The sequence below is a fragment of the Oryctolagus cuniculus genome, chromosome 7 (assembly GCF_964237555.1).
Source record: "Oryctolagus cuniculus chromosome 7, mOryCun1.1, whole genome shotgun sequence".
NCBI lineage: Eukaryota > Metazoa > Chordata > Mammalia > Lagomorpha > Leporidae > Oryctolagus > Oryctolagus cuniculus.
In genome coordinates, this window is record NC_091438.1 from 126,557,239 (window position 1) to 126,583,372 (window position 26,134).

A 26,134-nucleotide genomic window follows, 5' to 3' on the forward strand; every position below is an offset into this window, starting at 1 on the left:
AGGCAGCTGGACACAGGTCAGCCTGGAGCTCAGTGGACACGCTAGCACTGCAGATGTGAGTTCGGGAAGAACAGTGATAGCAGAGGTCATGAGATAGATTGGGATCTTATGCGAAGAGGGATGCTGAAGACAGGAGGGCCAGGGAGGCACCCTGAGAGACCTTTAAAAAATGCACATGTGGGGCCCTTGCTGTGGCTTAGTGGGTAAAGCCGCTGCCTGCAGTGCTGGCATCCCATGTGGGCATTGGTTCTAGTCCCAGCTGCTCCACTTCTGATCCAGCTCTCTGCTATGGCCTGGGAAAGCAGTGGAAGATGGCCCAAGTCCTTGGGCCCCTGCACCCACATGGGAGACCTGGAAGAAGCACCTGGCTCCTGGCTTTGGATAGGCTCAGCTTCGGCCATTGTGGCCATCTGGGTAGTGAACCAGTGGATGGAAGACCTCTCTCTCTCTCTGCTTCTCTGTAACTCTGCCTTTCAAATAAATAAATAAAATTTAAAAATGCAAATGTGTTAGGGTTGTTCTCATTCTAACACATACTGGGAAAAGTCACCCATGGCCTCAATTCCTAAGGCAGCACCATCCCAACCATTCTGGGGCCGGATGGGAACATGGAGAGCTCAGAACACTTCACCCGCTCTTCTGGCTGCCTCTGCCCTCTTTCAGCCCATTCCGCAGGCAACAGTGAAGCTTGTCTTGAAACATAAGCGGGACTGTATGGCTACCCAGTCACTGCAAAGACGCATCTCCATCACCTAGAGACTTGTGTGCCCAAATCCTGCCCTCCTCCACACCGCTGAATCTAAACTCGGATGAGGCACAGCGCTTTATTTAATGTATTATCTCATTTAATCCTGGCAGCTTTCTAATTACTGTGTGGTGATACACAGCGCAGTGGCTCACGGCAGGACCTGGAGCCTGCCGCAACGGTTCCATCCAATTCCAGCTCTCCTACCTTTGGATCGTCGGGCCTCACTTTCTTTCTTATACGGTTATGATAAGAGTACTGCCTCCTTCATGGGGCTGTAGTGGAATTCAAGGAGTTAACAGGGAAATGCCCAGAACGGGGGTAAAACCCGCTTTTTAATGCCCCCTCTCACCCAACCGCTGTGTGCGCGCCCTAAGCCTGGGTAATCGCCCGGCCCAGCAGGGGTATGGGCGGGGACAGAGGCGGCCTGTGTTCGGGGCCTGCTGTCCGTGACCCTGGCTTGCCGCCATCTGCTCCAAGGTGTCGCGCTCTGGCTGGAATCAGCTGGGGAGCCGCCGGCTCCAGCCCAGCTCCCTCTACCCGCCGACCCGCCGCGAGCCCACCAGGAGGGCCTGAGTGCGCGGCCCGCACGGTGCCCGCAGACGCCCCGCCGCCGCCGCCCTAAGCGCCGCCCGCCGCCCTCTCACCCCGCGGCGGCGGCGGCGGCGGCGGCGGCGGCGGCGGCGGCGGCGGCGGCGGCGGCGGAAGCGGGGGGGCGGGCCGGGGCGGGGCCGCGAGCGGCATGGAGGAGGCGGAGGCCGCGGCGCGCCGGGCCGAGCTGTGAGGGCCCGAGAGGGGCCCGAGTGGGGCCCCGGGGGCCCTGAGCCGTGAGTGCCTCCGGGCGGGGGTCCGGGACGGGCGGCGCGGCCGAAGCAGGGGCCCTGAGCCCTCGGGCGGCCCCGAGTCCCGGGAGAGGAGCGGGGCCAGATGGGATGGAGTGAGGGTGGACCATTGCAATGGGCGGGGGAGGTCGCTATTCTCTGCCCACCCCTAGAAAGGCCTGGGACTTAGGCCCTTTAGGTGCCGATGAACCTCGCGAGCTGATTATTCGGCCTGCACTCCTAGGGCGCCGAGCAGCTCTGACTCAGATAGTTTGCCCAGCCCCAGGGAATTGCCAGATGCTCCAATTCCCTCCCAGGGGTTCCGTGCCAGGCCCAGAGAAGTTGAGGCACTTTCCCCAGGTCACACAGCGTGGATGTGAGTTGCTGGGAGGGCCCCACCTTCCCCCCCTCTGCAGAAGGTGTCAGACTTGGCGAGGAGCACCTTACCCCATGTGACCTCTGGTCCCTTCAGATTGCAGAAGTCATGGGCTGGCCTGGACAGTAGTAACCCTCCTAATCGAGCATGGATGACTGGAAGTCCAGCCCCCTGGTCAAGCCCTTTGGGGCTCGGAAGAAGCGGAGCTGGTATCTTACCTGGAAGTATAAACTGACAAACCAGCGGGCCCTGCGCAGGTTCTGCCAGGTATGGAGCTCCCTCCCGGCTTTCCCCCAGCCTAGGCCGTGGGCCCCAAGACCCACCTTGGCCACTTCCAGACGGGAAGGGGCAGCGGGGCAACCTCTCTGTGTCATGTCCCTACCAGGTAGTGGTTTGGACCAAGAGTTCTGGAATCAGAACCTAAGGGCACCCTTCTAGGCTTCTGGCGGAAGCACTGGGAGGTCCAGGCGGGGAGGTGTGGCCCTGGGCACACACCTGTCCGGCACTCAGGGCTAGGACTTGGGTCTTCTGATCCTCAGCTTGGGTCTCTGGGCCTGGCCCTGTCTCTAGGCACTAACTGTGGAGGGGACCAAGGAAATCAAGGCCTCAAATGGAAAAACACAGGACCTCTGGGTAGGGACCTGATGGAGGGGGATAGCTCAGGGGAGGCTTCTTGGAGGAGGTGGCTGTGAAAGTAAGCCCTGGTCTGGGGAACAGAGCTGGGCGGACAGAGGCAGAGGCAGGTGCCAGGACCTGTGCCTGTGTCCTGGTGCAGCCAGGACCTCGTTTGAGGAAGACTGTTTGATCTGGAGCTCCTCCTGCTTATCCCCACCCCTCCCCTCAGACAGGGGCTGTGCTCTTCCTGCTGGTGACTGTCATTGTCAACATCAAGTTGATCCTGGACACTCGGCAAGCCATCAGCGAAGCCAACGAAGAGCTGGAGCCAGAGCAAGACTACGGTGGGGCCAGGCTGAGAATGGGGTAGGGGGTCTCATGGCTCGAGTGGCAGGCAGATCCCAAGGGGTGTGCCTGCCGAGGAGACCATCCCTCTGCGTGTCGCACCCCACAGATGAGACCCTGGGCCGCCTGGAGCCGCCACGGCGCAGAGGCAGCAGTCCCCGGCGAGTCCTGGACGTGGAGGTGTACTCCAGTCGCAGCAAAGTATACGTGGCCGTGGATGGCACCACGGTGAGAGGCTGGGGCCTGCTGGTAGTCCTTGCACTCCACGGGACTGTGGGGCCCTCCAGCTGGGTGCAGTGTGCACCTTTGCCCGTTTCTGGCTGTCTTGGGTCTTGGACCCTCAGTTCCACATCTGTAGGCTGGGACTAATGATTTCTGTTTGTTTAGATGTACTGAAGAGTGTGTGCAATGCCTTATGGGTAATGGGATCTCAAACATGATATTGGCGTTAGGAAGCAGTTATTGCTTTGATTTACGTCTTTCATAACCACTCCCTGCACCCTTCTTGGGTCATAGCCTTGTGCTGGGCACCAGCCCCGGCCATCAGCCCTAGTCCTGCCTTGCAGGGCTCCGTCTAACGGAGGGTTGTGATAGCCGTCTGGGGCCCTAAGAGCTGTGGAAGTCAGGGTGGGGAGATTTGCAGAAAGATGTGACGTCTTGTGATAGAGGGGCGCTGGGTGACCAGAGGCAGAGGCGGGACCGGAGGTTTCCTGCAGCTGCAGTTTTAAATGCCGGTGAGACAGAGGCATCTGAAATGCCAGAATCATGAGTTGGACTTTGTGTCTGCCACTGGGTAGGTGCTGGAGGATGAGGCCCGGGAGCAAGGCAGGGGCATCCATGTCATCGTCCTCAACCAGGCTACGGTGAGGTTCCAGGGGGGGGGGCCAGGGGCCTGGAGCTGGGCTCTCCTTCTGGTGTCAAAACTCACGGAGGGTGTGTCCCCTGCCAGGGCCATGTGATGGCAAAGCGCGTGTTCGACACGTACTCACCTCACGAAGACGAGGCCATGGTGTTGTTCCTCAACATGGTGGCACCCGGCCGAGTGCTCATCTGCACCGTCAAGGTCAGTGTTCTGCCCTGGCCCCAGCCGTTGCGCCCCCAGGTCCAACCCTGCTCCTGGCCCTGGGTGCTCCACCCTGCATATGGCATAGTGGGAGGAGCCTCTGGAGGACGGTGACTCGGTTCCAACCACAGCATTGTCGTTTTCATTCAATCAGCGAGTAATTATGGAGCACCTGCTGTGTGCCAGACACTGCTCTGGGCACAGGAGCTGCCGTGAGAAACAGGACCGAGTCCCAACAGAGCTAACATTCCAGCAGGACGAGTTCAGCAAAAAAAGCCAAATAAAGGAATGCATAATGTCAGGAAGTCATTACTTACATGAAGAAGAAAATAAAGCAAGGGAGATGATGGGGGTGCATCTTAGAAAGAGAAAGAGATGATACCTGAGCAGAGAGCTGGCGGAAGTGAGGAGTGAGCCAGGTGACTATCTGGAGGAAGCGTTGTAGGCAGAAAGAGTGGCAAGTGTGAAGGCCCCGTGGTGCTGGAACTGAAGGAGAGAAGAGAGGAGGAGATGGTGGGAAAAGAAGACAGAGAGGAAAGGGCAAAGAGGTGCAGATCACCTAAGGACTTATTGGCCAGGCGCCCTCGGCTGATCCTCAGAATCTCTCTCAGACTTGAGTTTGTGAAATAGAGTGACCGTCCTGGGTTGTTGGGGCTGTTTCATGGGCTCATGGAAGTAAAAGGTTTTACACAGTGCGCAGTACACAGCTGGGGCTCTGGTCCCCCGGAACTGTGCCTGTTAGGCTGACCGGCTTCTCTGGTCCTCCAGGACGAGGGCTCCTTCCACCTCAAGGACACAGCCAAGGCTCTGCTGAGGAGCCTGGGCAGCCAGGCTGGCCCGGCCCTGGGCTGGAGAGACACCTGGGCCTTCGTGGGACGAAAAGGAGGTGCCGGCACCACAGGCTGTCCGCCGGGTCGTATTGAGGGCCCCGAAGCAGCAGCAGCCCAGGAGATGGGGTGGGGTGGGGGCAGATGGGAGCCAGTGACTGTGGGTGATGGAAGCGGGCAGGAGTGGGGAAAAAGCCGCAAGGCCAAGTCTACGCTCGCGGTGACCGCTCCTTCCTGCCTTGCCAGGTCCTGTGCTTGGGGAGAAGCACTCCAAGTCGCCTGCCCTCTCCTCCTGGGGAGACCCAGTCCTGCTGAAGACAGATGTACCGCTGAGCTCAGCCGAAGGTGGGCTTCGAGGGGCCCAGGCTCTGGGGCAGTGGCTTTTGGATCTTCTTTCTGGGGCTTGATTCTCTGGACTGGACTGGGCTCTCCAAACCTCGCTGGCCTTATGCTCCATCCTGCCACCCTCTCCCCTCTTAGAAGCAGAGTGCCACTGGGCAGACACGGAGCTGAACCGGCGCCGGCGGCGCTTCTGCAGCAAAGTGGAGGGATACGGGAGCGTATGCAGCTGCAAGGACCCCACCCCAATCGAGTTCAGCCCTGACCCGGTGAGTGAAGCCTCAGGCCGTGAGGCTGGGACTCCTTCCAGGCTTAGCAAGGGGCCTTCGCAGAGATTCAGGCTGGGCGTTCCTCACCCCAGCCTGAGCAGAGGATTTATCCTGAGCCCTGAAAGTGAGGCTGGTGGGGAAGGGGCCAGCCATGTGAGCAAGGCTTAGGGCTGGAGGTGGGCAGAGGATGTGGTGGCCGGGCCAGGGAGGATCTCTGCCCCTGCCAGTCTACTCTGGAGTCCCTCCCATTGCCCCAGGACCTTCTTGCAGGTGGGGGACCCAGTTTGAAGGGAAGATAAGGCAAGAGCTAACCGCTGTGTCTCCCACAGCTCCCAGACAACAAGGTCCTCAACGTGCCGGTGGCTGTCATTGCAGGAAACCGACCCAATTACCTGTACAGGTGAGCCGGGAGTGGCTGTGCCCAGCATGAACAGGAGGGTGCTTCGCGGGTGGGAGGGTGCTTAGCTCACCTGCCTGCAGGAGGAACCCTTGAGGCGGGCAGGAAGGTGGCAGGTTCCTGGCCCTTTGGTCTATATGGGTAAGCATGAGTAGCTGGGTGCCTCCATCAGCACAGGGCAGCCCTGAGCTGGGAGTGCAGAGAGGCCCTAACACATCCCCGGGCTCCCCAGGATGCTGCGCTCTCTGCTTTCAGCCCAGGGGGTGTCTCCACAGATGATCACTGTTTTCATCGACGGCTACTATGAGGTGAGTGGGGCTTGGGGGCCCCTGGGCTAAGCAGAACACAGGGTTGCTGGTGGTGAGCAGCAGTGATCGCAAAGGACCAGCCAAGGGCGCACCCCAGGCAAGGCGGAGAGACGCCAAGGGCTTGTCACGCCTGGGGTGGGGGGTGGCCCCAGAGGTAGGCAGGGTAAAAGCGGCTTCCCAGGGTGATGAGCGGCTGCACCTCCCCCAGGAACCCATGGATGTGGTGGCGCTGTTTGGGCTGCGTGGCATCCAGCACACTCCCATCAGCATCAAGAATGCCCGCGTGTCTCAGGTACTGCCTGGGCAGGGGTAGAAGCGGCACACACGCGGCCCCCAGCCTGCCCAGAGCTCATGTGCCTCTTCCCGCTCTCCACCCAGCACTACAAGGCCAGCCTCACTGCCACTTTCAACCTGTTCCCGGTGAGTGCTAAGGGAACAACCCTTGGGCCTGAGGAGAGAAAATGTGGTTGGAAGTTCCTGGCCTGTTACCTAGCAGGCTCTCCCCTTCACCCGGACTCATCCTTTCAATCTGGAAAATGGGAATAGTGCTACATGTGAAGTGGGTGGAGACCACAAGAGGGGAGAGGCCCCCTTGGGATCATGGTGTCCCCCTACCCCTGCAGGAGGCCAAGTTTGCTGTGGTTCTGGAAGAAGACCTGGACATTGCCGTGGATTTTTTCAGGTGAGGGGGTGTTCCTCCCTTGTAGCTCCCATAACCTGCCTGGGCTCCCTTTGCTTGGCTGGGTCTCCATGGAAGAAGGCAATGAAGTATCTTGGAGAACTTTCTGGAGGAGATGAGCTCAGAAGTGGGGAAAAAGCCTGAGCCGATGTCGATTGGCAGGTGTTGGGGCCCGAGTAGGAGGTAGAAAGGACGATTGGAGAGATGCTAGGGATTCGAGCTTCCGCTCTTCCCATGACCCCGTGTGACTGGGCTTGTCCTTGCCCCTTCTGAACGCCTGGACCTTGCCTCCCTCAGTTTCCTGAGCCAGTCCATCCACCTGCTGGAGGAGGATGACAGCCTCTACTGCATCTCTGCCTGGAATGACCAGGTAGACTGGGCGGCCAGGAGTTAGCAGGGGAGTTAGTGTGGGCCCGGAGCTAATGCCACCCACTGTGGCCCCCTGACCCCAGGGATACGAACACACGGCTGAAGACCCAGCACTGTTGTACCGCGTGGAGACCATGCCTGGGCTGGGCTGGGTGCTCAGGAGATCCTTGTACAAGGAGGAGCTTGAGCCCAAGTGGCCGACACCAGAAAAGGTACCGGGCAGGGTCGGGGGAGCGGGCACGGGCCGCCCCTACGGCTCACAGCGTCTTCACCTGCGTCACCTCCCGTGGCCCAGCTCTGGGACTGGGACATGTGGATGCGGATGCCTGAGCAGCGCCGCGGCCGGGAGTGCATCATCCCTGACGTTTCCCGATCCTACCACTTCGGCATCGTTGGCCTCAACATGAATGGCTACTTCCACGTGAGTGGGCAGGGAGGCAGGGAGCGGGCACGGTGGTCGAGGGCATGGACTCTGGAGCAGTCCCAGCCTACCGCTTACTAGCCATGTCACCTGGCGGAAGTCACTACCCTGCTTCAGTTTCAGTTTCCTTATCTGTAAAGTGAAGATGGAAAAGCTGCCTACCTCATAGGGTTATGAGGCTATGAAGCCTAGAGGAGTTAATGTATATAAAATGCTTTGAGTTAGAAGCATTTGGTGAGAGTTAGCTGGTAGTATTTTTATTAGGACTATTCTTAGCACTAGACTTGGGCGTGGAGTGAGTATTTCTGCCTCTAGGCACTGGTCCAGCCCTACAGGCTGTGCCCTTCCTTGTCCTTGCAAACACCAGGGCCCAGGCCTCAGCCGGGAGTGGACAGGGAGATCTCCCAGGCCCCCACACCCCACCTGGCCTTGTCGGAGTGCCACTGCCCAGTTATATCAAGGGGGCCCTTGAGATAACCCCAGACCAAAAGATCGGACAGTCCAGTTGGAACCTCCTGGAAGCCAGAAGGTTCCTCAGAGATCAGCGAATACCATAGCCCCACTCACCTCTCAGAGAGGGGCAGGACACTACCCTCAGGCCACCTCAGTACCTGAGCTGCAGCCATTTCCTGCCTAGCCCAGCTGTCACTTTGCCCACTGGGTTCTGTTTCTGGCTCTGGGAAGAGCAGCAGGCTGAGGGAGAACCAGTGGGAACAGGGACCAGCTCTGGGGTAGCCTGAGCTCTCAGCTGGGATGGAGACCAAGTGCAAGGTGGTCAGAGCGTGGCGAGGCTGCTGCAAAGAAAGTGGGGAGGCGGGAGGAAGGCCAGGGGCCCCTTCAAAGCCCAGTACTTCATCTGTGGGTGGGTGCTGAGCAGGTGTGAGCCAGACAATGTGGAGTCCTGATTCGCACCCTTACACCCGCTCCAGGAGGCCTACTTCAAGAAGCACAAGTTCAACACGGTTCCAGGTGTCCAGCTTAGGAACGTGGACAGGTGGGGGCTGGCGGCAACAAGGGGGAGGAGTTTAGATCGGAAGACCAGTCCTTCCCAAGCCCGGGCCTGTGTGTTTACCCCAGCCCTGCTCCCCCAACTCCTGTGTGACCCTTTGCTTTCCCCAGTGCTACCCATGGGACCCGAGGGCTTGCCCTGCCCCCTGACCCATGTCTCCCTCCCCTTCAGTCTGAAGAAGGAAGCTTATGAAGTGGAAATTCACAGGCTGCTCAGGTACGACCTGGGGCACCTGGAATGTGGAGCAGGGATTGAAGAGTCGAGTACTGGGGGCCGGGACTCTATAATTTGTGAGGCCTGTGCACAGTGAAAGGTGGGGCCCTTGGGTCCAAAATGAAGAATGTCAGGATGGTGACAGCAGAGCACTGCACCAAGCCCAGGGCCCTGCAGGACGTCCTCTTGACGAGGGCCCTGCCTTGGCCTTGTTCTTCCCCCACCCCACTGCAGTGAGGCCGAGGTTCTAGACCACAGCAAGAATCCGTGTGAAGACTCTTTCCTGCCTGACACGGAGGGGCGCACGTACGTGGCCTTTATCCGAATGGAGAAAGATGATGACTTTATCACCTGGACCCAGCTTGCCAAGGTGCCCCAACACCACGCCCACCCCAGGAGTACCTCTTTCCCCCAGATACAGGGAGCCTTTGTTTTGGAAACTTCAGTTTCAGAACCTTCTCTTTATACTCTCAAAACCCATCTCCCATACCCCTTTGTCCAAATCCATATCCCAAAGGTGCTACCTCTTGCAAATTGATGTGGCTGTTAGGCTGAAGGGTCCCTGGGCTCCTCCCCCCAGCTCTCTAACCCTTGTCTCCCCCACCGGCCCAGTGCCTCCATATCTGGGACCTAGATGTGCGTGGCAACCACCGGGGTCTATGGAGATTGTTTCGCAAGAAGAACCACTTCCTGGTGGTGGGGGTCCCAGCCTCCCCCTACTCGTGAGTGACTCATCTGCCATGGGAAGTGTGGGGGCCTCGTAGACTTGGGGGGCAGCCAGTGACCTCTTCCCTGAATGTAATTCTCATATTCTCTACCCAGAGTGAAGAAGCCACCATCGGTCACCCCAATTTTCCTGGAGCCACCCCCAAAGGAGGAGGCAGCCCCAGGAGCCGCAGAACAGACATGAGACCCCGTCCAGGACCCTGCAGGGCTGGGTACTGTGTACCCCCAGGCAGGCTAGCCCTTCACCCCATCCTGTAGGATTTTATAGATGCCGGTAGGGGCCGGGGCTGGTTTGTTTTTAACATGAGACTTAATTACTAACTCCGAGGAGAGGGTTCTCCTGCTCCAACACCCACGTTGCTGAGTTGGAGGTCTATTTATTTACTTCCTTGTTGGAGAAGGCCAGGAAAGTGCCTGGGAATCTCCAGGATCCTGGACAGCTGCTCCTGCCCTTTGTTGTGTGCCCTCTTCCCAAGCCTGGCTCAGAATCTAACCTATTTATTGACTGTCCTGAGGGCCTTGATTCCTTCCTGGGCTGGTGTGCTGCCCTGCGGGTGGGGCCGGCTCTTACTCAGGAAACCGCGGGGCCCAGCCCATGGACAGGTCCACCTGGGGCCCGTTTGCTGACACAGACTCGCTCAGAGACCCTTAGACACTGGACCAGGCCTCCTCTCAGCCTCCTCTTTGTCCAGCTTGCCAAAGCTGGATAAGGCGGTCATTGATTAAAAAAGGAGAAAACCTCTGGAGATGTGTCTCGTGACTGTGTGTGCATGGTGGGCGGTGGAGGTGGTCAGCTAGAGAATAATCTATGGACAGTTGAGTTCTTGCTGTCCCCTCTTACAGGGCTCATCTTCCATTTGGGGCCATTCGGCCACCAGGGGATGCTCAAGTCTCAAACACCAAGGTTTTCCCCAGGTTCCACCCTTGGACATCGAGACTTGTGGTCCCGCCCTGCTTGGGCTGAGCTGGGAGCAGCCATCCCACACACCACCTTCCGTTCTGTTTAACCACCTGGCTGGTTCCTGCCCAACCAGGCACTTGTCCTTAGAACTGAAGCAGGAGAGAACAAAAAAGGGTTGCTTGGAGGTCGTCGGGGAGGGAGTGGGCGAGAGGTGAGGCTGGTGGGGGGTGGCAAGGAAGTGAATGAGACAGGACTAAGTGGGCATCAGTCAGGAGGCCAGGCCTGGCCTGCGGAGAGTGGCGTGGCTGTGGCCAGTCAGACTCTTGGTATGCAGAATTCCATATCTGGGCATTTTTCTGGGGAAAGGGGCCATGGTTTTTATCAGATTCCCATAGCCAGTGACTCATCGGGCAGGGAGTTCTGAGTGAGATGGTCATGGAAGCACCAGGGAACGGACGAGATTGTCCAGAGGAAACACGCAGGATGGCCCGAGTCACAGGACGTGACATGAGCTTGGCGGAGGACTCCGGTTGAGGACGGTGCACTGAAGATCACCTCCTGAGAAGGGGCCTGCCCGCCTCGCTGTGTTGGAGCCTCGGCCAGGGACGCGGAAACTCCCGCCCTCCTACCTGCTCCCTGCCCTTGCCGCCTCGCCTGGTGCCTGGTGCCCAGCTTGGCGACGGCACAGGCAGTGTTTGGCATGAACATTTCCTGCCACCTTCAGTGTTTGCTAGCGCTAGAGATAGTGTTCAAGGTGGCATGGGACAGCCGGGTAGAGGAGCAATTAGGGTGATGGGGTGGAGGCCCGCCCTAGGCAAACAAATGCCCTACAGTTCCCACACAGGTGCTGGGAGTTGGGGAGCAAGTGGGGCAGAGACTGGAGGTGAGGGCTGAGGTGGGCTAATCCCTCTAACTGGCCAGCACCCTAGTAGGCCTCATAGACTGGCCCTAGGCTGTGTGACTGGCCAGGTGGCTCAGGCCTAGCAAGGGGGTGATAGTTCTGGGCTGTCCCGGGAAAGCCCAGTGAGCAGGAAGCGGGGCGGGGGTCGCTGGTCTGTCAGCCTGGGCTTCAATCACTAGCACTAATGTGCTTTCCCACCACAGCCATCCTCAGTGCTGTCTCCCGGCTCAGCAGGGACGTTCTGGCCAGGTGCCCTGGAGTAGAACTGTCACCGTTTCCGTCAGGACCATGTCAGGCTCCAGAGTCTTCACCAAAGGCTGTAGGGCCAGGGCACGCTCAGCCTTCCGGAGCCCCGGCTTCCTCACCCTGAGTGGACAGATGGCTACAACCGTTCAGGGAGTGGACGTTTAGCCTAGAAGTTAAGACGCCTGTGTCTGGGTTTGGTACCTGGTTCCGGCTCCTGAAACGAGCTTCCTGCCAACGCAGACCGTAGGAGGCAGCAGTAGGAAACCTAGAGTTCCCCACTCCAGCCATTGCAGGCATTCGGGAAATGAATCAGTGGATGGGAGCTCTTGGTCCCTCCTTTTCTGTCTCAAGTAAGTAAGTAAGTATATGCTAAACAAGAGATAGGTCTGGAGAGCATCAGGCAGGCTGGCACCAAAGAATAAATGGTGTTCTGAGAGAGCCCCAAAGCAGGGACAGACTTGGGGCTTGGAGTGGGAAGGGCAGGCAGGCCGGAACCCCTGATGGAGGCTCCTAGAACCACAGGAGTGACGTTTTCCTATTGCCCTGGTATTAATTCTGGGCACTGCTCCCAGACTTGGGCACAAGCTTGTTATTTTCATAGCTTTCCAGTCCAGTGCCCCCTCTCAGGAGGGGAAGTTTCCAGGTCAAAGTCCTCACATTATAAGAAGGCAGACTGACTCAGCCCTCACTCCTTCAGTGCCCTCCTGGGCTCCTTCCCAGGCCTGGGACCCAGATGGAGAGGAGCACCAGCCATCTGTATCCCATGCTGTTCTGCTGGCTTTCCAGGGGTCTCTGAGTCACCAGCCCCACCAGAAGCTGAAGGCAGCTCAAGCACGATGAGCCCCTGTCCTCAAGGATACAGGAAGAGTCCAAGTCCAGATGTGAACGTTTGGTTGGTTTATGAGCTCCGAAGAGCCTTCTCCACAGCCGCCCCATAACTCTGCTGATTTGTAATACGCCCCGCTCTCGGGTGCCTTTCTCTCACCCCCCCCCCCAGCGGAGTTCTGGGATCACCAAGAACCTGCCTTGGCTTAAGAGGGTGTCAAGGGTTTAAGAAACAGCGGGGGGAAGGAAAGAACTGGCTACCTTAGAGGCTCTGGAACAGGTGGGCCCCGACTCCACCTATGACAGGGAGAGGCTGAGCCTAAAAGGGTGGTCCCTATTTAGCCCCTAGCCCCAAGCAGCAAGGACAGGCCCACCCCAGCCCAAGTGACACTGTCAGATTCTATCTGCACCCAGCTGACTGTCACTTGGCAGTGCCAGAGTGCCTCTTCTTGGGTCTCCTGTGGCACAGCAGTGGCGGACGTGGAGCAGGCTTATTCTAGATTGCAGTACAGATACATGGACACAATCATGGCGGCCAGCTAGTGGGGGAAGAACAGAGAGAAATGAGGGGACATGAGTGGGATCCTGAAGCATTGGACCCCTGCCTCCCCAGCACCCTACCTGCAGTGCTGCGAGAAGTCTGCCTCCTCTGGAGAGGTCTCAGACATGGCTCCAGCAGCCCGGGCCCATTGGAGATATCCCAGCCTCAGTCTCCTCACCCGCTTACCTCCAGGGCTGCGATTCCTGCTGCCACACCACCCACGGCAGCTGCGTTGGTTCGGATGTCATACAGAAGCTGTTTGAAGCAGCCCTTGAGGGAGAGGAGAGAGCATGTACAGTTGGCGGCTGCTCTACCTGCCATCCCCACTTGCCACTTGGAAGCCATTAAAGTCGCCCCCACTCCCCCACAGCAGCCCACACCTCTACATCCAGCTCCTGTGCCTTCTGCTCGGTGCAAGGTCCCTCCACGGTGCCGTTGGCCTTGTTGATGCAACAGAATGGGGGATAGGCATTCTGCTGCATGTAGTAGGGTGAGTCGTTAAAATCTGTGTAGTTGTTGAAGCCGCAGCACTTGAGCTGGAGACAAGATTGGAAGGAGTCAATGGGGCCTTGTTTCTCTCTCTCCACCCCCAAGTCTTCCTTCAACCCAGCTTACCCCTTCCATGGTACTGTTCCACACTTGGGTGAAGTCCGACTGGGAACCATAGTCTTTCTTGATGGCAGGCACTACCAGCACTTTCAGGAAATTCTCAGCCTGGGGATGGGGGCAGGCCAGTACTTAGGGGCTGGGGCCACAGCCCGCTGCCAGGGCCTGGCCTCCTCTTCCTCCCTTGCCCCATCCCAGGGCCTCACCAGCGTGGTGTACACCAAGGCGACCACAGCAGCTGCAATCTCAGCAATGAAGATGAGTAGGAGGATGAAGAAGAACTGAGTGGGGAACAGGGGTTTTAGAGAGAGTCCCTTATGCCCTCCTAGCCCTAACCACCCCCTCCCCCATCCTAATGAGGCACAGAGGCCCTTTGATGAGGCCCCTGAAGTTTGGGCATCCCCAGGGCCTGGTGTCTGGGACAAGGGGCCCCTTGGTCATGGGCCTGTGGAGCTGGGTCTGACACACCGTCAGGAGGGCACACTTGCTCTCGCGATGAGCACCATAGCAGCCCAGGAAACCGAGAACAAACAGCACAGCGCCGGCCGCGATGAGGAAGTAGCCCACGTTGACAAACTGCATGGCACTGGACGACAGCGGCCCAAAGATCTTCAGGAAGGATGACCCGTCGACGGATACCCAGATGCCCACTGCCAGCAGGGCGGCACCACACAGCTGGGGACAGAGAAGTCGGGTCAGCCTTGAAGCAGGGCTGGCAAGTAGCTCCCTGGCACAGTTGAGTCAGGAGGATCGGAGCTGAGAAACCTCCCCCTTGGTTAGCCAAGGAGTCTAAAAACTCATCATTAGGGAGGGAAATTATCCTCCGAGCTAGAAACGTGGGAGCTGGAACACCACAGCCAGCACCAGGCTGCACACCTGAGATCCAGGGGTTCTAGAAGTATCTGCAGAACGGCAGCAGGGGGCAAGACTTCCCCTTCCTGCTGCCACATAGCTAGGAGTCAAAACAGGCAGGTGAGAAGGCCCAGTTCCCCTCTTCCTTCCTGGGCTGTGTTTGCCTAGAACACCTCTGTCCTCTGATAGGTAGAGGCAGAGGGGTGGTAGCAGCCAGCAGGCTCAACAGTCACCATAGTTACAGAGGCGGGGCTGAGGCTTACACCTGCCAGCCTCACCCACCCAGAAGTCCCATTTGGCTCCCCTAGGGGATCAGACGCCAGGCCTCATCCAGCCTAGGCCTCCTTGCCTCACAAGTGGGAGCTGAAGGCACCAGAATGGGGAGCACAGCCCCAGCTTCTGTCATAGTCTCTCTGGCTTAGCCCTGCTTGTCAGAGGAAACACCGAGGGACTGGGGCAGTCCCTGCCCGGTGCCCACAGCTCCTAGAGCAGAGCCTTGCCAACCCAAGGCTGCCGCGGAGGAACCAGCCTGACAACACCTCGGTGCCCAGTCCCCACTTTGCAGCTACAGAAACCGAGGCTAGCACCAGGAGTAAGAGGCAGGCCGTGCCTGGATCCCCCGCGTGCGTGCGTGTATCTGTGTTTGCTCAAGGACAGAAAGCTGGGCTTATAGCCCACAGGGTCGAATTTCAAGGAGCCTAGGGCCTGCCCTACCCTGCTCTGCCCAGCCGGGCAAGGCCTGAACAACAGAGGACAGAAACCAAACCGGATTTGCCTTTAACCCCCTCAGGCCAGATCCCCTGCTCTCCAAATCCCTGGAATCTTACTGTCTGCACCACATACAGGGGTAGAAACCGGTTCCCGGCAGCCAACACGAGCCCAAGGCACAGCTTACTCCAAAGCCAGAGTCCAGCCACCCTCAGCCTAAGCCTCCACTGCAGTCTGTACTCCATCTCTCTGCTTCCTCACCTGCCACTCACTCCGCCCTCCTGTGACTCCCAGCTCTCTGGTGACACCCTGGGCCTTATCCTCGTTGACATCTCTGATATCTCACTCTCGCTTTTCCTCCCTTCTTTCCTGCTGCTGCTTCTCCATCTCCTTCCTGGTGACCCTTTGTCTGCTTATCTCTAACAGTGCCTTTCCTGGAGTCCACTTTCCCTGAGCACTCTCACCCACGCCCATGGCTTCCTAGACCACCAGCCAGGGGGCTCACAGCTACCCGGGGGGGCATCCCCTTCCTGCCCCTGCTCAGGCCAGAGATACAGATATTATCCCCAGGACCCCTGGTCTCCCTTGCTCTTCCTGCTATCCCTCAGCCATCATCCTAGGGCTTGGGCCTATCTACTTTGTCCATTTTTCCTTATCTCTACCTCCATCTCCAGGGTTACGCCTCATTGCTCAGCTTCTCGAACCTGCCCTATACAATCTGTTCCTGGTTTTCTGAACAATATCAGGTTTCATTACCTCTGGGCCTTTTTGCATATTTTACAACTCCCCCACCCAGTGCAAATTCCCAGCCTCAGCTATTTCCTCCAGGAAATAATCTCCAAGCAGAATGGCTTCAAGTCTCTCCTATGGGCTACCCTTGCCCCTGAGCTAGATCTAGACACACGGCCTTGGGATTGCCCGGCTGACTTATGGGAGTGGGGAGCTGAGGTCCTTGAGGGCAGAGAATGGGCTTGCTTATCTGCCTACCTAGCACCCCGCCAGAGAGTTGGTCCAGGAAGGTTTGTTGAACGAATAAATGCCACTTGACACAGATCCCTGGCTCTGATGAGACCTGGGCCTTCTCTCCTGTCAGCTGCCCATCATACGCTTCTGCACTCGGTGAACTTAGGCAAACCCTGCCCCTCTCTGGGCCGCCAGTACTTGTGAGAAGGGAGCCTCACTCTTGCTAGCTGACCCTAGGCTTGGGCTGAAGCTTCCTGGAAGGAAGGGGGCACCTGGAGCTTCTCCGCCAGCTTCTTCACACTCCCGGCCTTGAGTGGCACCTGGCTGCTGCTGGGACTAGGAATCAGCACTGGGGGGGGATGGGGTGACGGCGCTGCACCCCATTCTTAAGGAGAAGCTTGCAGGACAGTGTGGGGTCCCCTCCCTTCCCGGGCTCTGCTCGGAGTGCGAGCGGCTCCTTCATACTTACAAAGATGAGCAAGTTGAAGATGATCATGATGGTCTTAATGAAGCTGAAGCACTTCATGGTGGCTCCTGTGAGGCAGACGCGTGTGAGGCAGGGCCTCGCCCCGGCCCCTGCGCTGGCCCCGGCTTCTGGACGCTGACATGCCCGACTCCAGCGTCCTGGACCCGCATCTCATCGGCTCTGCTGGACCCTGCATCTGGACCCAGGACTTTCCCCAGTTCCCATGGTGACACTCCTGCTGCTCTATTCTGACCAAGTCCTCTCCTGTTACCTGACACCCTGAGACCCCCAGCACCCCAGGTTCCCCCACTGGCACCCGAAGCCCGACTCACTCTGCAGGCCGTTCCTTGCCCTCCTCTGGCACTTGAGTAGCCTGGGCTCCTCCCCCAAAGCAACCCCAGACTCTTCCAGGACCCTGCCCCTGGCCCTTCCCTCTCCCCAAACCTGCTTCCAGGTGGGTATTGCTTTAGAGGACTTTCTCTATCCTATGCCATCACCTGTTCTGGGCTCTTGGCGGTGAGTTCTGAGAGAGGGATCTGCTGAGGCTCCAGGAGGGCCGGGACAGTTAGCTCCAGGGGCTGCCACCGAGTGGCAGGCAGAGGGCCCGGCTGGCTCTCACACACCACTGCTCACCTGCCGACGGGGCAGGCGCTTTAAAGGCCGCCTCCTGCCCGCCCGCCGGCCCCACCCATGGCGGGTCAGCCTCTTGCCCCTGCTGCCCCCTGCTGCCTGGAGATCGAGCCCCACAGCCACAACAGCCTCAGGCCACACTGGGCAACGCCTCCCGCGGGCAACGCCCCTCTTGATCTTGGGAGGAAGCCCGGGGATGGGACAAGTGTCCCCAGGACTTCCGTGTGCTCCCCCGAGGTGTACACCGGCCTCCTCCTCCACATCTGCCCGGACACGCGCGTCTGGCGCGGTGCCACGGCTGTTCCAGGAGGCCCAATATGTTCCCACAGTACACGCACAGGTGCACACATGAACACCTACTAGTGCTCTTAAATTCACATGTGTGCGCCTGTGCGCACACACAGATGCGCGCGCTTTCAAGGAAATGACCGAGTTCTGACAGCTTCTGCTGTCTTCTCTGAGTGGCAGACATTCTAGTCCTCTTCTTTCCACAAACCCTTAAACTCTCCATCATTTTCTTCCTCTATCTTTTCTCCTCTCGCTCCCTCCTTTCCCATCCCCTCTTGCAGTCTTCTCGGAGCACTGTGTACGCCCCCTTTGCTTCCTGCCACCAGGTGGCACCATGGTCGCACAGAGGGGTCACCTCCGGGTTCTGAAGCCCGCCCTCCCTGACACTGTCTGTCCCAGAGTCCACTCCACCGATGTTGATGCAAACAGGTGCTGGGAAAGTGCTGGCTTTCAAGTCACTCAAGCCAAGGGGCTGAATCCTGGGTCTGTCCTTATGAGCTGTGTGGCCCCCTGCAGGGCCCGTTTCCTGGTCTGTAAAACAGAATAGTTATGGAGGTTGAAAATGAGTTATTCCCTCTGCTCTGGCGAGTCTGGGGATGAGCACAGCCAGAGGTCAGGGAGGAAAGCACCACAGCCAGAGGTGAGGAGATGGGAGAAGTGGATTTTTGTTGTTGTTCTTGTTAACAGGGCAGTTATGGGGTATTTTCTGGAGAACAAGTGTCTACATTCAAGACATTTGTCCAATTGGGTTTTCCTTTCTTTTCTTTTTTTATTTTCTCTTCTCTTTCTTTTTTTTCTGATGTATTTATTTGAAAGTCAGAGTTACAAAGGGGGTTTTCTTCCATCTGTTGATGTACTCCCCAAGTGGCTGCAACCACCAGGGCTGGGCCAGGCAGAAGCCAGGAGCTGGGAGCTTCATCCCAGGTCTCCCGTGTGTGGCAGGGGCCATCCTTTGCTGCTTTTCCCAGGCGCGTTAGCAGGGAACTGGTCTGGAAGTGGAGCAGCCAGGACTTGAACTGGCCGGTTCTAGTCCCGGTTGCTCCTCTTCCAGTCCAGCTCTCTGCTGTGACCCAGGAGGGCAGTGGAGAATGGCCCAGGTGCTTGGACTCTGCACCCGCATGGGAGACCAGGAGAAGGAAGCACCTGGCATAGCTTTACCTGCTATGCCACAACACTGGCCCCAAGAGGTGATTTTTTAAAAATTTGTTTTGTGTTTATGGTGGGAGAAGGCAGCAGAAGAGACAGGAAAGGGCTAAGAATATTAGACTGCAATGATAATTCAGATCATGTTGTTTTACATGTATCTCCCCCCTTCACAATAATCTTGACTATTTTTATCCCATTTCATATATGGTGAGCTGGAGGCACAGAAAGGTTAAGGACTCACTATGATCACACAGCTTTTAAGTGGCAGAGCCAGGATTGGCACCAGAGTGTAAGTCTCAACCACTAAGCAGACTGTTCATGCTGACGGAACGAGACTAAAGACCGGGTGGGGCTGGCTCCCGTAAGGAACAGATTGGAGGCGTTGGTCTGGGGTTTGAGGAAGAGGAGGGGCAGGGGCAGCAGGAGGCAGGTTTATAGGTATAGTGGCTAAAGGTTGATGGGTGCGAGGTCATATTCTTTCTAAGATCAGGATGGCGAGAGTGGAGCTAAAGTGTGCGTGTTGAGGTGCTGTGGGCCCTAGGGTCTCCTAGCAGGCTGCTGCAGGACCAGACAGATTACTGGGACTGGGAAGAGGGCTGGAGGGGGTGTAAGTGGGAAGAGAGAGGGGACTGAGGTGTAGATGTGAGGTAGCAAGTTCAAAATCGCACAGCTCTGTGCAATGCCAGGCAGAGCCACTAACTCTCTTGGTTCCTACAAGAAAGGAGATAAAGCCAGGATTGGCACCTCTTATGTCCCTGTCTGTTGGGACGGTCCACATGGTTTTTCTTTTCATTTCAAGAAGAATTGGGACCAAGTCACAGTCAACTATGTCCCTGGTGCCCAGCATATGTGGAATTGTTAATGCACATTTCCTGAATGAATGAATGAATGAATGAGTGCAAAATTCTGAGTTAAATGATGGGATGGGACGCCATCTAGGCTTTGGTTCTTGGTCATCATGGATTTGAACCTCTGCCTGCCTCTGATTGATTGTCTGACTCTGTCTCACCAAGCTTCAGTTCCTGTGTACAGTTTTTCGTGGGTTCCATATTTACATTAACCTACTTATTATAAAGTATTTGTAATCTCCAAATCCATCTCTTTTTTTTATTTGACAGGTAGAGTTATAGACAGTGAGAGAGACAGAGAGAAAGGTCTTCCTTCCGTTGGTTCACTCCCCAAATGGCCACTACAGCTGGCGCTGAGCCGATCTGAAGCCAGGAGCCAGGTGCTTCCTCCTCCCGGTCTCCCATGCGGGTGCAGGGCCCAAGCACTTGGGCCATCCTCCACTGCCCTCTTGGGCCAGTAGAGAGCTGGACTGGAAGAGGAGCAACCGGGACTAGAACCCGGCGCCTATATGGGATGCCAGCGCCGCAGGCGGAGGATTAACCAAGTGAGCCACAGCACTGACCCCCTCCAAATCCATCATGATGGTATTTTTAAGTTAATTATCAACAGACAGAGGGGAGAAAAATTCGAGTTGTCCTATACACCCGGTTCCAGCTGAGATCTGTTGGACAAGAGCCCTCCCTGCCTTCTTGTTTGAGCTTTCATAGAATAAACAATTGGTCTTTTGGCAGACTGTGAAGTGCCACATTCTCCCATGTTTTGGGTGGTCTTTGTTGGTGATTTTGCCACCCAAAATGGCCCCTATTTTAGCGCTGACTTGCCAACTGGTGTCTGTAAGTGCCACGAGGCTGTGATGTGCCCAGCACGGGAAATACACGTGTCACATGAACTTTATTTTGGGACATGCTAGTGCTGTTGGTGACGCGTTCAGTGTTGATGACTCAACAATATAATGCAGCCACACATAAAACCAGGGTGTGTATCGATTAGTTAACAGAAAGTGGTGACCAAAGGGTCACAGGAACCTGGCCACAATTTTTGCCTAGGAGCTGTGGCTCCGTGTTCTTTCATTCGGTGGTGGCCTTCTAGAAGGATCTGTAGTATATAATGAGAGATACTGTGGGATTTCCTGGGTAGGGTTGTTGTGAGATTGAACATGATAAGGATCGTAAAGTGCTCAAGTGTCCAGCACAAAGGAAACACTCTGTAAACATCATTCCCATCGCTTCTTCGGGCAACTGAGAAAGTGAGGGGTCAATTTCCCCCAGCTAAGAGTTTCTTTCCCCTAGATGATCCTATCTGGCTGTTGGGCTGAACTGTGGGGAGGAGGTCAGGACCTGTCACAAAGAGCGCCCCCTTGTGTTAGACTCCCTATGTCATAGAGGCCTTGGTTGCCCAGGGCAGCAGCCCCTCTCAGGCCCATCCCAGAAGCTCCCTGTACCCATGGGGCCCTCTCAGCTTGTCCGTGCCCCTAGGCCCCGGGGCTTGAGTTTTCCTTATCGCAGGCCAGGTATGGGCTGGCCCCGGCCCCGGTTTCCCAGGATGTTCAAGTGTAGCCGTAGAAGGTACCGGCAGAAATTTCAAGGCCCAGCTGCCACCAATCTTACCACCATGACCACAGATATCAGTGCCACTCACACTGCCACCACCAGTGTGTGGATCTTCCCACCTCAAGGTTAGCCAGAGCAGGGGGTGGAGGGACCTGTGAGCCAGCGGGGTGGGGGTGGGGGTGTGGAAAAATAGGGCCATAGAAGTTTTTCTTCACCTGGTCCCATCAGGCACCCAAATGCAGGGTGGGGTCTTGAAAGCAGGTGCCTTCAAACGCGGAGAGCCTGGGGTGGGGGTGGGGGGCAGGGCGCTGCCAGCCGAGAGCCCAGCTCTGCAGGCTGGGGAATCCAAGGGATGGTGGCCTGCCTCACACCTGCCTTCTCCTTCCTCTCCGCAGTTCTCAGATACTTCTGTCAACCGGGGGGCTTTCTGATCCTCTAGAAATGCCCGGAAGCTAACCCAGAAGCTTGGCTCGTTCTGGACATAGGTCTTCAAGGAGCTGTGGGTGGTAGACAACAAATAACAATCGTTCCGCTCAAACTGCCCTTCTCCCTCCCGAGCTGTTTGCTGCCTGCTGCTCAGGGTGGGAGGGCAGGGCCAAGCTCCAGGAACACACAGGGACACACAGGGATCACACAGGGCACAAGGACGGGGCGAGGTCAACAACACACGCACCCGTCTTTGGCCTCAGCTCTTGATCTCCCCCCTGAGGCAGGGGCCTCCCTGCTTTAGCTGCCACCTGCAGAGGGAGGCAGGGTTTCTGTAGACATCTTGGAAGACACAGGGAGGCACAGTGCAGAGAGGAACGGGATGAAAGCCGGTGGGTGTGGAGAGGGAAGTTACTGTGGCTCTGTGTGCCTGCGATGCTCAGTGTGTTGGGGTGTGTGTGTGCACGCACAGGGGAACGGGGGTATGTGCAGACACGTAACCAAGTGTGCCTTTGTGATCGAGTGGACCTCCGTGGCTGGCTGCCGTGTCGAGGAGTGTGTGTGAGGGTGTGGGTGTGCCAGGGAAGGCAGCGGCTCTGATGGGAAGAATGAAGGTCAGGAGGGGGATGGGTGCGGGCTGCAGGGCAGTGGGGGCGAGCAGCAGAAGGAGGGCATATCACCTTCAGCCCCCAGCCAGTCTCTGAGGTCAGTGTTTTCCAGGACTGGCAGCTGAGCTGGGGCACTTGGGGGTGGGGCAAGACTGAGTTTGAGCCCAGAATGGGGGAGGGTGCTAAGCTCTCCAGCCTGGGGATTTTCCATTTGGATTTCTGAATGTGTGTCCATGTGTCACCAGATATAACCGGGTTACTGTCAGGTGTGTCTCCACGGGCTTGGGTCTTAGTGGCTGGGACCTTTGTGAGGGTCTCTGTCTCTAACGTGTTGTTTTATGCATGGGTTAGTGTGTGTCCCAGTGTCCCCAAATCTGGCTCCAGTTCCAGGACTACCTTTTCTGAGGGCTGGGCGTGGGAGTGAACCTGAGACCTTTGGTAGCCTGGCCCCTTGGGGTTCAGGAAGCCTGGCTACAAGCCCTGTGCTGCCTGTGAGGGGAAGGAAATGTTTCTATGTCCTTCCACTCCCAGGCTTGCCAGAGACTGGGGTCCTGAGCAGAGAGAGGGCCAGAGGTCTCTGACAAGGCAGCGGGGACAGTGCCAGGGATTGGTGAACATGAGTCCGAGCTGGAAGGTGGCTGGGCCAGTGCCCAAGGCCCACAAGGGAGCACAGACGTATAAAGACACAGACAAGTCCACAAATGAATGCAGACATGCAAATATAAGTGGCTTCAGACACACACTGCAACAAACACGCATGCAAAGACAGGGCTATGCACAGAGATATGCATCGACATGAACGTACTTAGACTTCTCCACATGACGCATGTAATGACACATGCACATGCCTGCAAATGGACATGCACACACAGAAACATGCCTGCTCCCAGACACAAGCACACAGACACAGATGCTCACCCAAACCCAGGCTCGCACAGAGACACACACGTGAGACACACTCACCAGACTTCCCTGGCCTGCAGCCCTGGGACCCAGAAGCCTCCCGCCCCTATGTGAGTGTGAGTGTGAGTGAGTGTATGTGGGTGTGCATGCATGCACAACCATGCTTGTGTCTCTGCATGTGACTGTGCGTGTCTGTGTGTGTGGGGGTGCTAGGCTGTGGGAACCCGATGACATCATCGCTTGTGGCTATTTTTAGATCCATCTGCAATGATGGCTCCTCCACTGCCCCTCCCCTCCCAGGTTCCCAGTTCTCCTGCACCAGGCTCCCAGAGGCAGCAGCAGCCAGAGGGCACCTACCTCCTCAATTTAGGAGGCCCTCTGGATGACTGGGCACCGCTGCCTCCCTCCCACCTCAGCAGAGTTCCCTGGAGGCTGAGGACAGCAGGCTCCCAGGCCAGGAGGCTTGAGCCTGTGAGTTGGCCTAGGGCACAGGCCAGGGTGAGGTGGGCCAACCTGGCTGGTCTCGGGCCCCTGGGTACCCCTGCCTCTGCTTCTTGATCGGCACCAGCGCCTACTCCGTGCGGTGAGGACGTCATGTTCTGGGAGTTAGAGCTCTGAGGGAGACATCATACAGGCACCTGATGGAACTGTGGCGAGAGCTTGGACCCTGCTGACAGGGGCACGTGTCAGGGGATGCTGTTCTCTGCCGCTGCCCTCCTGTCTCCCAGGGGTGGGCTAACCTGAGGAAGCCAGAGGGAGCACGCCCCTTCCTTTGCAGCCTGCTCCCAGCAACCACACCTCCAGGATTCCACAGAGCAGTGCCACAGCTGCTCTGCAAGCCCTCAGCTATGCACAGGCCTCTTTCCTTGGGACCTCTTCGTAGTTCATCCCTAAGAGACAGGCCCCCGTTCCCCAGGCACAGGTGAGAATATGGGGGCCAGGGAGAGGAGGTGCTGGACCACACTCCCAGCGCCTGGGGAGTCTCACAGTGGGGTATGTGACAGCTGTCCCATGGTGCACTGGGAGGCTGGCACAGGTGTGGGGAGGGGCTGGCCAGGCCAGAAGGTGAGGGGGAGGAGGACTGTGGCCTGAGGGGTCCAGACCGGGAGGAGAGCTTCCGGCTCCAGCCAGCCCAGGGCAGCCACTGGAAAATCGGGTTTGGCAGCTTCAGCCACGTGCTGTGGGGCTGGAGAGGTCCAGGCTGCTCCCAGGAGGTGGCCTGAGGAGGGCCTATCCTCTCAGCCCTGAGTTTCACCAGCAATCTGGCTGGGAGAGGACTGTATAATTCTGGGAGGAACTGCAGCCATGGCTGGGAGGGCAGGTGCCCAGAGTCCAGGGCCCTGTTCTGCAGCAAGGCATGGTGTGGTTGGAAGGTCCTGGCCCTTTTCCTGGCCTCAGAGGGTCCTCCTGGGAAGAGCCTGTGCAGGCTCATGTTCCCCACCTCCCAATTCCTGCCCTCCGGGTTTTCCTGGGAGTCTGACTCAGACCACAGGAACACAGTGGGGAGGGGCCCCCCAGACAGCCCATGGGGCGCCAGGCTGGAGGTCCCTTGTCACAGAGGGTCAATGGCCGGAAGCCCAGCTCCAACCCCACAATGCACCGGTCACCCCACCCTTGCCGTACCCTCACCCACACTCCCACTTCCCGCCTCTGTTCCTTCCTCACCTCCGGGAAGGCTGCAGGGCTCCCTAGGGGATTTCCCCTGTCCCCTTCTCTGGCTCCCTGCCTTGTGCTTAATCCTCCTGCCCCTGCTGCCCATTCCACCAGGCCCACCTGCTCCTGCACCCCAAAGGCAGGCCAGGAGGACAGGAAGCTGGGTGGAAGGATTGCAAAGGACTCTGCTTTTCCTGTTCCCCTCAGTTAGCCAAAGTAGAAGCCTGCGGGGCGGTGGGGACCGAGTGCCGGCGCCTAGGATTGGGCATTGTTCTGGGCGCTGCCCTACCCCTGCAGCTCAGAGAGGTGGGAATCCCTCTCCTACCAGCCTCCACCTCAGCCAACCCAGAAAGGACAGTCCCGAGCTGAGACGGAGAGCTCTGGAAAACAAACGCGAAACCCAGGCCAAGTGAAAGCTAGACATCGGCCACTATGTTGGTGACAACATTCCTTACACAGAATAAATTATGAAATTCTAGATTCATAGTCCACAGCTGTGGATTCTTAGCCTTGTGGATTCTTAGCACCAAGCCTAGCATGGTGCATCTTTGAAATCCAGAGTGGTGGCAACACCTAATTCTAGGTCACCCAGCTGGAGTCTCCTTGAACTAGGTGGATGTGGAAGCCAGAGGACTTCTTACTACAGAGGAGCAAGGGAGTTTACTTGTGAACTCGGAGGGGTGGGCGGACCACCTGGGACACAGGCGCTTCAGGTGGAGTCGCAAACCTGCAATGAGCCCGACAGACAACAGCCTTTTCCAGAACACATCCCTGATCCCCAAATGATAAGGGGGAGGGGGGTCGCAGGGCGGGCCATGAAAGAAAGCACGGTTCCCATGCTCTGTGTCCCCGTCTGTGGACAGATTAAACTTCTCTTTCTTTTACCCTCGGCCTTTCCTCATTATTTTGATTTGGCGGCGAGGATCCAGATGGAGCTTTTGGTAACAAGGACAGACTAAAACTATAAAACAACACACAACTTAAGAAAAAAAATCATCAAGTAAGGTCATATACAGGTCCCAGCACCTGCAGCTTGCCCATGATTGGGGTTAACATCAGCCAAGGTCACTTCTCACTCCTTATCACACTGGACACGACAACAGCCTATGCCTGACTATCTTTCTGGGGAGAAATGTACCAAATACATTGGAGAGAAGCAGACTGCCTCTAAAGATGAAGAGCTGGCCGGCGCCGCGGCTCACTAGGCTAATCCTCTGCCTGCGGCTCCGGCACACCGGGTTCTAGTCCCGGTCGGGGTGCCAGATTCTGTCCTGGTTGCTCCTCTTCCAGGCCAGCTCTCTGCTGTGGCCCGGGAGTGCAGTGGCCCTTGGGCCCTGCACCTGCATGGGAGACCAGGAGAGGCACCTGGCTCCTGGCTTCAGATCAGCGCGGTGCACCAGCCACAGCGGTCATTGGGGGGGTGAACCAAGGGAAAAGGAAGACCTTTCTCTCTGTCTCTCTCTCTCTCACTGTCCACTCTGCCTGTCAAAAAAAAAAAAAAAAAAAAAAAAAAAAAGATGAAGAGCTAGGAGCCACATGGTGCACACCAA

The 26,134-nt window shown here is 57.4% G+C and overlaps 3 protein-coding genes across 7 annotated transcripts; 2 read left to right on the forward strand and 1 right to left on the reverse strand.

Annotated features, from left to right (window-relative positions):
- Positions 1–2,067: 2,067 nt before the first annotated feature.
- POMGNT1 (protein O-linked mannose N-acetylglucosaminyltransferase 1 (beta 1,2-)) lies at positions 2,068–10,268 on the forward strand. 5 transcript variants are annotated; one of them, XM_051856527.2, is made up of 22 exons: positions 2,068–2,209; positions 2,787–2,901; positions 3,012–3,130; positions 3,700–3,765; positions 3,852–3,965; positions 4,734–4,851; positions 5,039–5,137; positions 5,273–5,400; positions 5,730–5,800; positions 6,030–6,105; positions 6,314–6,397; positions 6,484–6,525; positions 6,729–6,787; positions 7,082–7,154; positions 7,237–7,365; positions 7,449–7,574; positions 8,504–8,568; positions 8,755–8,799; positions 9,031–9,166; positions 9,409–9,492; positions 9,619–9,741; positions 9,999–10,268. In XM_051856527.2, exons 1-22 carry the CDS (start codon positions 2,090–2,092, stop codon positions 10,230–10,232), a joined length of 2,226 nt encoding a protein of 741 aa, XP_051712487.1. In that variant the 5' UTR covers positions 2,068–2,089; the 3' UTR covers positions 10,233–10,268. The 5 variants fall into 5 exon arrangements, with proteins under 5 accessions (XP_051712487.1, XP_002715175.1, XP_008263537.1 ...); XM_002715129.5 differs by having other exon boundaries at positions 9,409–9,518; positions 9,619–10,268; XM_008265315.4 differs by having other exon boundaries at positions 5,276–5,400; positions 9,409–9,518; positions 9,619–10,268.
- Positions 10,269–12,444: 2,176 nt separating this feature from the next.
- Positions 12,445–17,193, reverse strand: TSPAN1 (tetraspanin 1). The gene is made up of 8 exons (XM_002715130.5): positions 17,029–17,193; positions 16,535–16,599; positions 14,011–14,217; positions 13,749–13,823; positions 13,552–13,650; positions 13,317–13,472; positions 13,123–13,206; positions 12,445–12,934 (listed from the first exon to the last, which is right to left on the reverse strand). The coding sequence occupies exons 2-8, from the start codon at positions 16,589–16,591 to the stop codon at positions 12,887–12,889; spliced, it is 726 nt and encodes a 241-aa protein (XP_002715176.2). The 5' UTR covers positions 16,592–16,599; positions 17,029–17,193; the 3' UTR covers positions 12,445–12,886.
- A 3,650-nt stretch (positions 17,194–20,843) lies between these two features.
- P3R3URF (PIK3R3 upstream open reading frame) lies at positions 20,844–21,537 on the forward strand. The gene is made up of 2 exons (XM_051857842.2): positions 20,844–21,119; positions 21,390–21,537. Exons 1-2 carry the CDS (start codon positions 20,888–20,890, stop codon positions 21,431–21,433), a joined length of 276 nt encoding a protein of 91 aa, XP_051713802.1. The 5' UTR covers positions 20,844–20,887; the 3' UTR covers positions 21,434–21,537.
- Positions 21,538–26,134: the final 4,597 nt, after the last annotated feature.

Bases quoted from the DNA above. Each gene is read 5' to 3' on its own strand.
- P3R3URF (XM_051857842.2), top strand. From the start codon at position 20,888: ATGGGGCCCTCTCAGCTTGTCCGTGCCCCTAGGCCCCGGGGCTTGAGT. The intron at 21,120-21,389 runs GTTAGCCAGAGC...TCCTCTCCGCAG, and splicing joins GTGGATCTTCCCACCTCAAG to TTCTCAGATACTTCTGTCAA.
- TSPAN1 (XM_002715130.5), bottom strand. From the start codon at position 16,591: ATGAAGTGCTTCAGCTTCATTAAGACCATCATGATCATCTTCAACTTG. The intron at 13,651-13,748 runs GTGAGGCCCTGG...CCCCATCCCCAG, and splicing joins CCTTGGTGTACACCACGCTG to GCTGAGAATTTCCTGAAAGT. The intron at 12,935-13,122 runs GTAAGCGGGTGA...TTCCCCCACTAG, and splicing joins CAGGAATCGCAGCCCTGGAG to CTGGCCGCCATGATTGTGTC.
- POMGNT1 (XM_051856527.2), top strand. From the start codon at position 2,090: ATGGATGACTGGAAGTCCAGCCCCCTGGTCAAGCCCTTTGGGGCTCGG. The intron at 6,526-6,728 runs GTGAGTGCTAAG...CTACCCCTGCAG, and splicing joins CCACTTTCAACCTGTTCCCG to GAGGCCAAGTTTGCTGTGGT. The intron at 7,155-7,236 runs GTAGACTGGGCG...CCCTGACCCCAG, and splicing joins TCTCTGCCTGGAATGACCAG to GGATACGAACACACGGCTGA.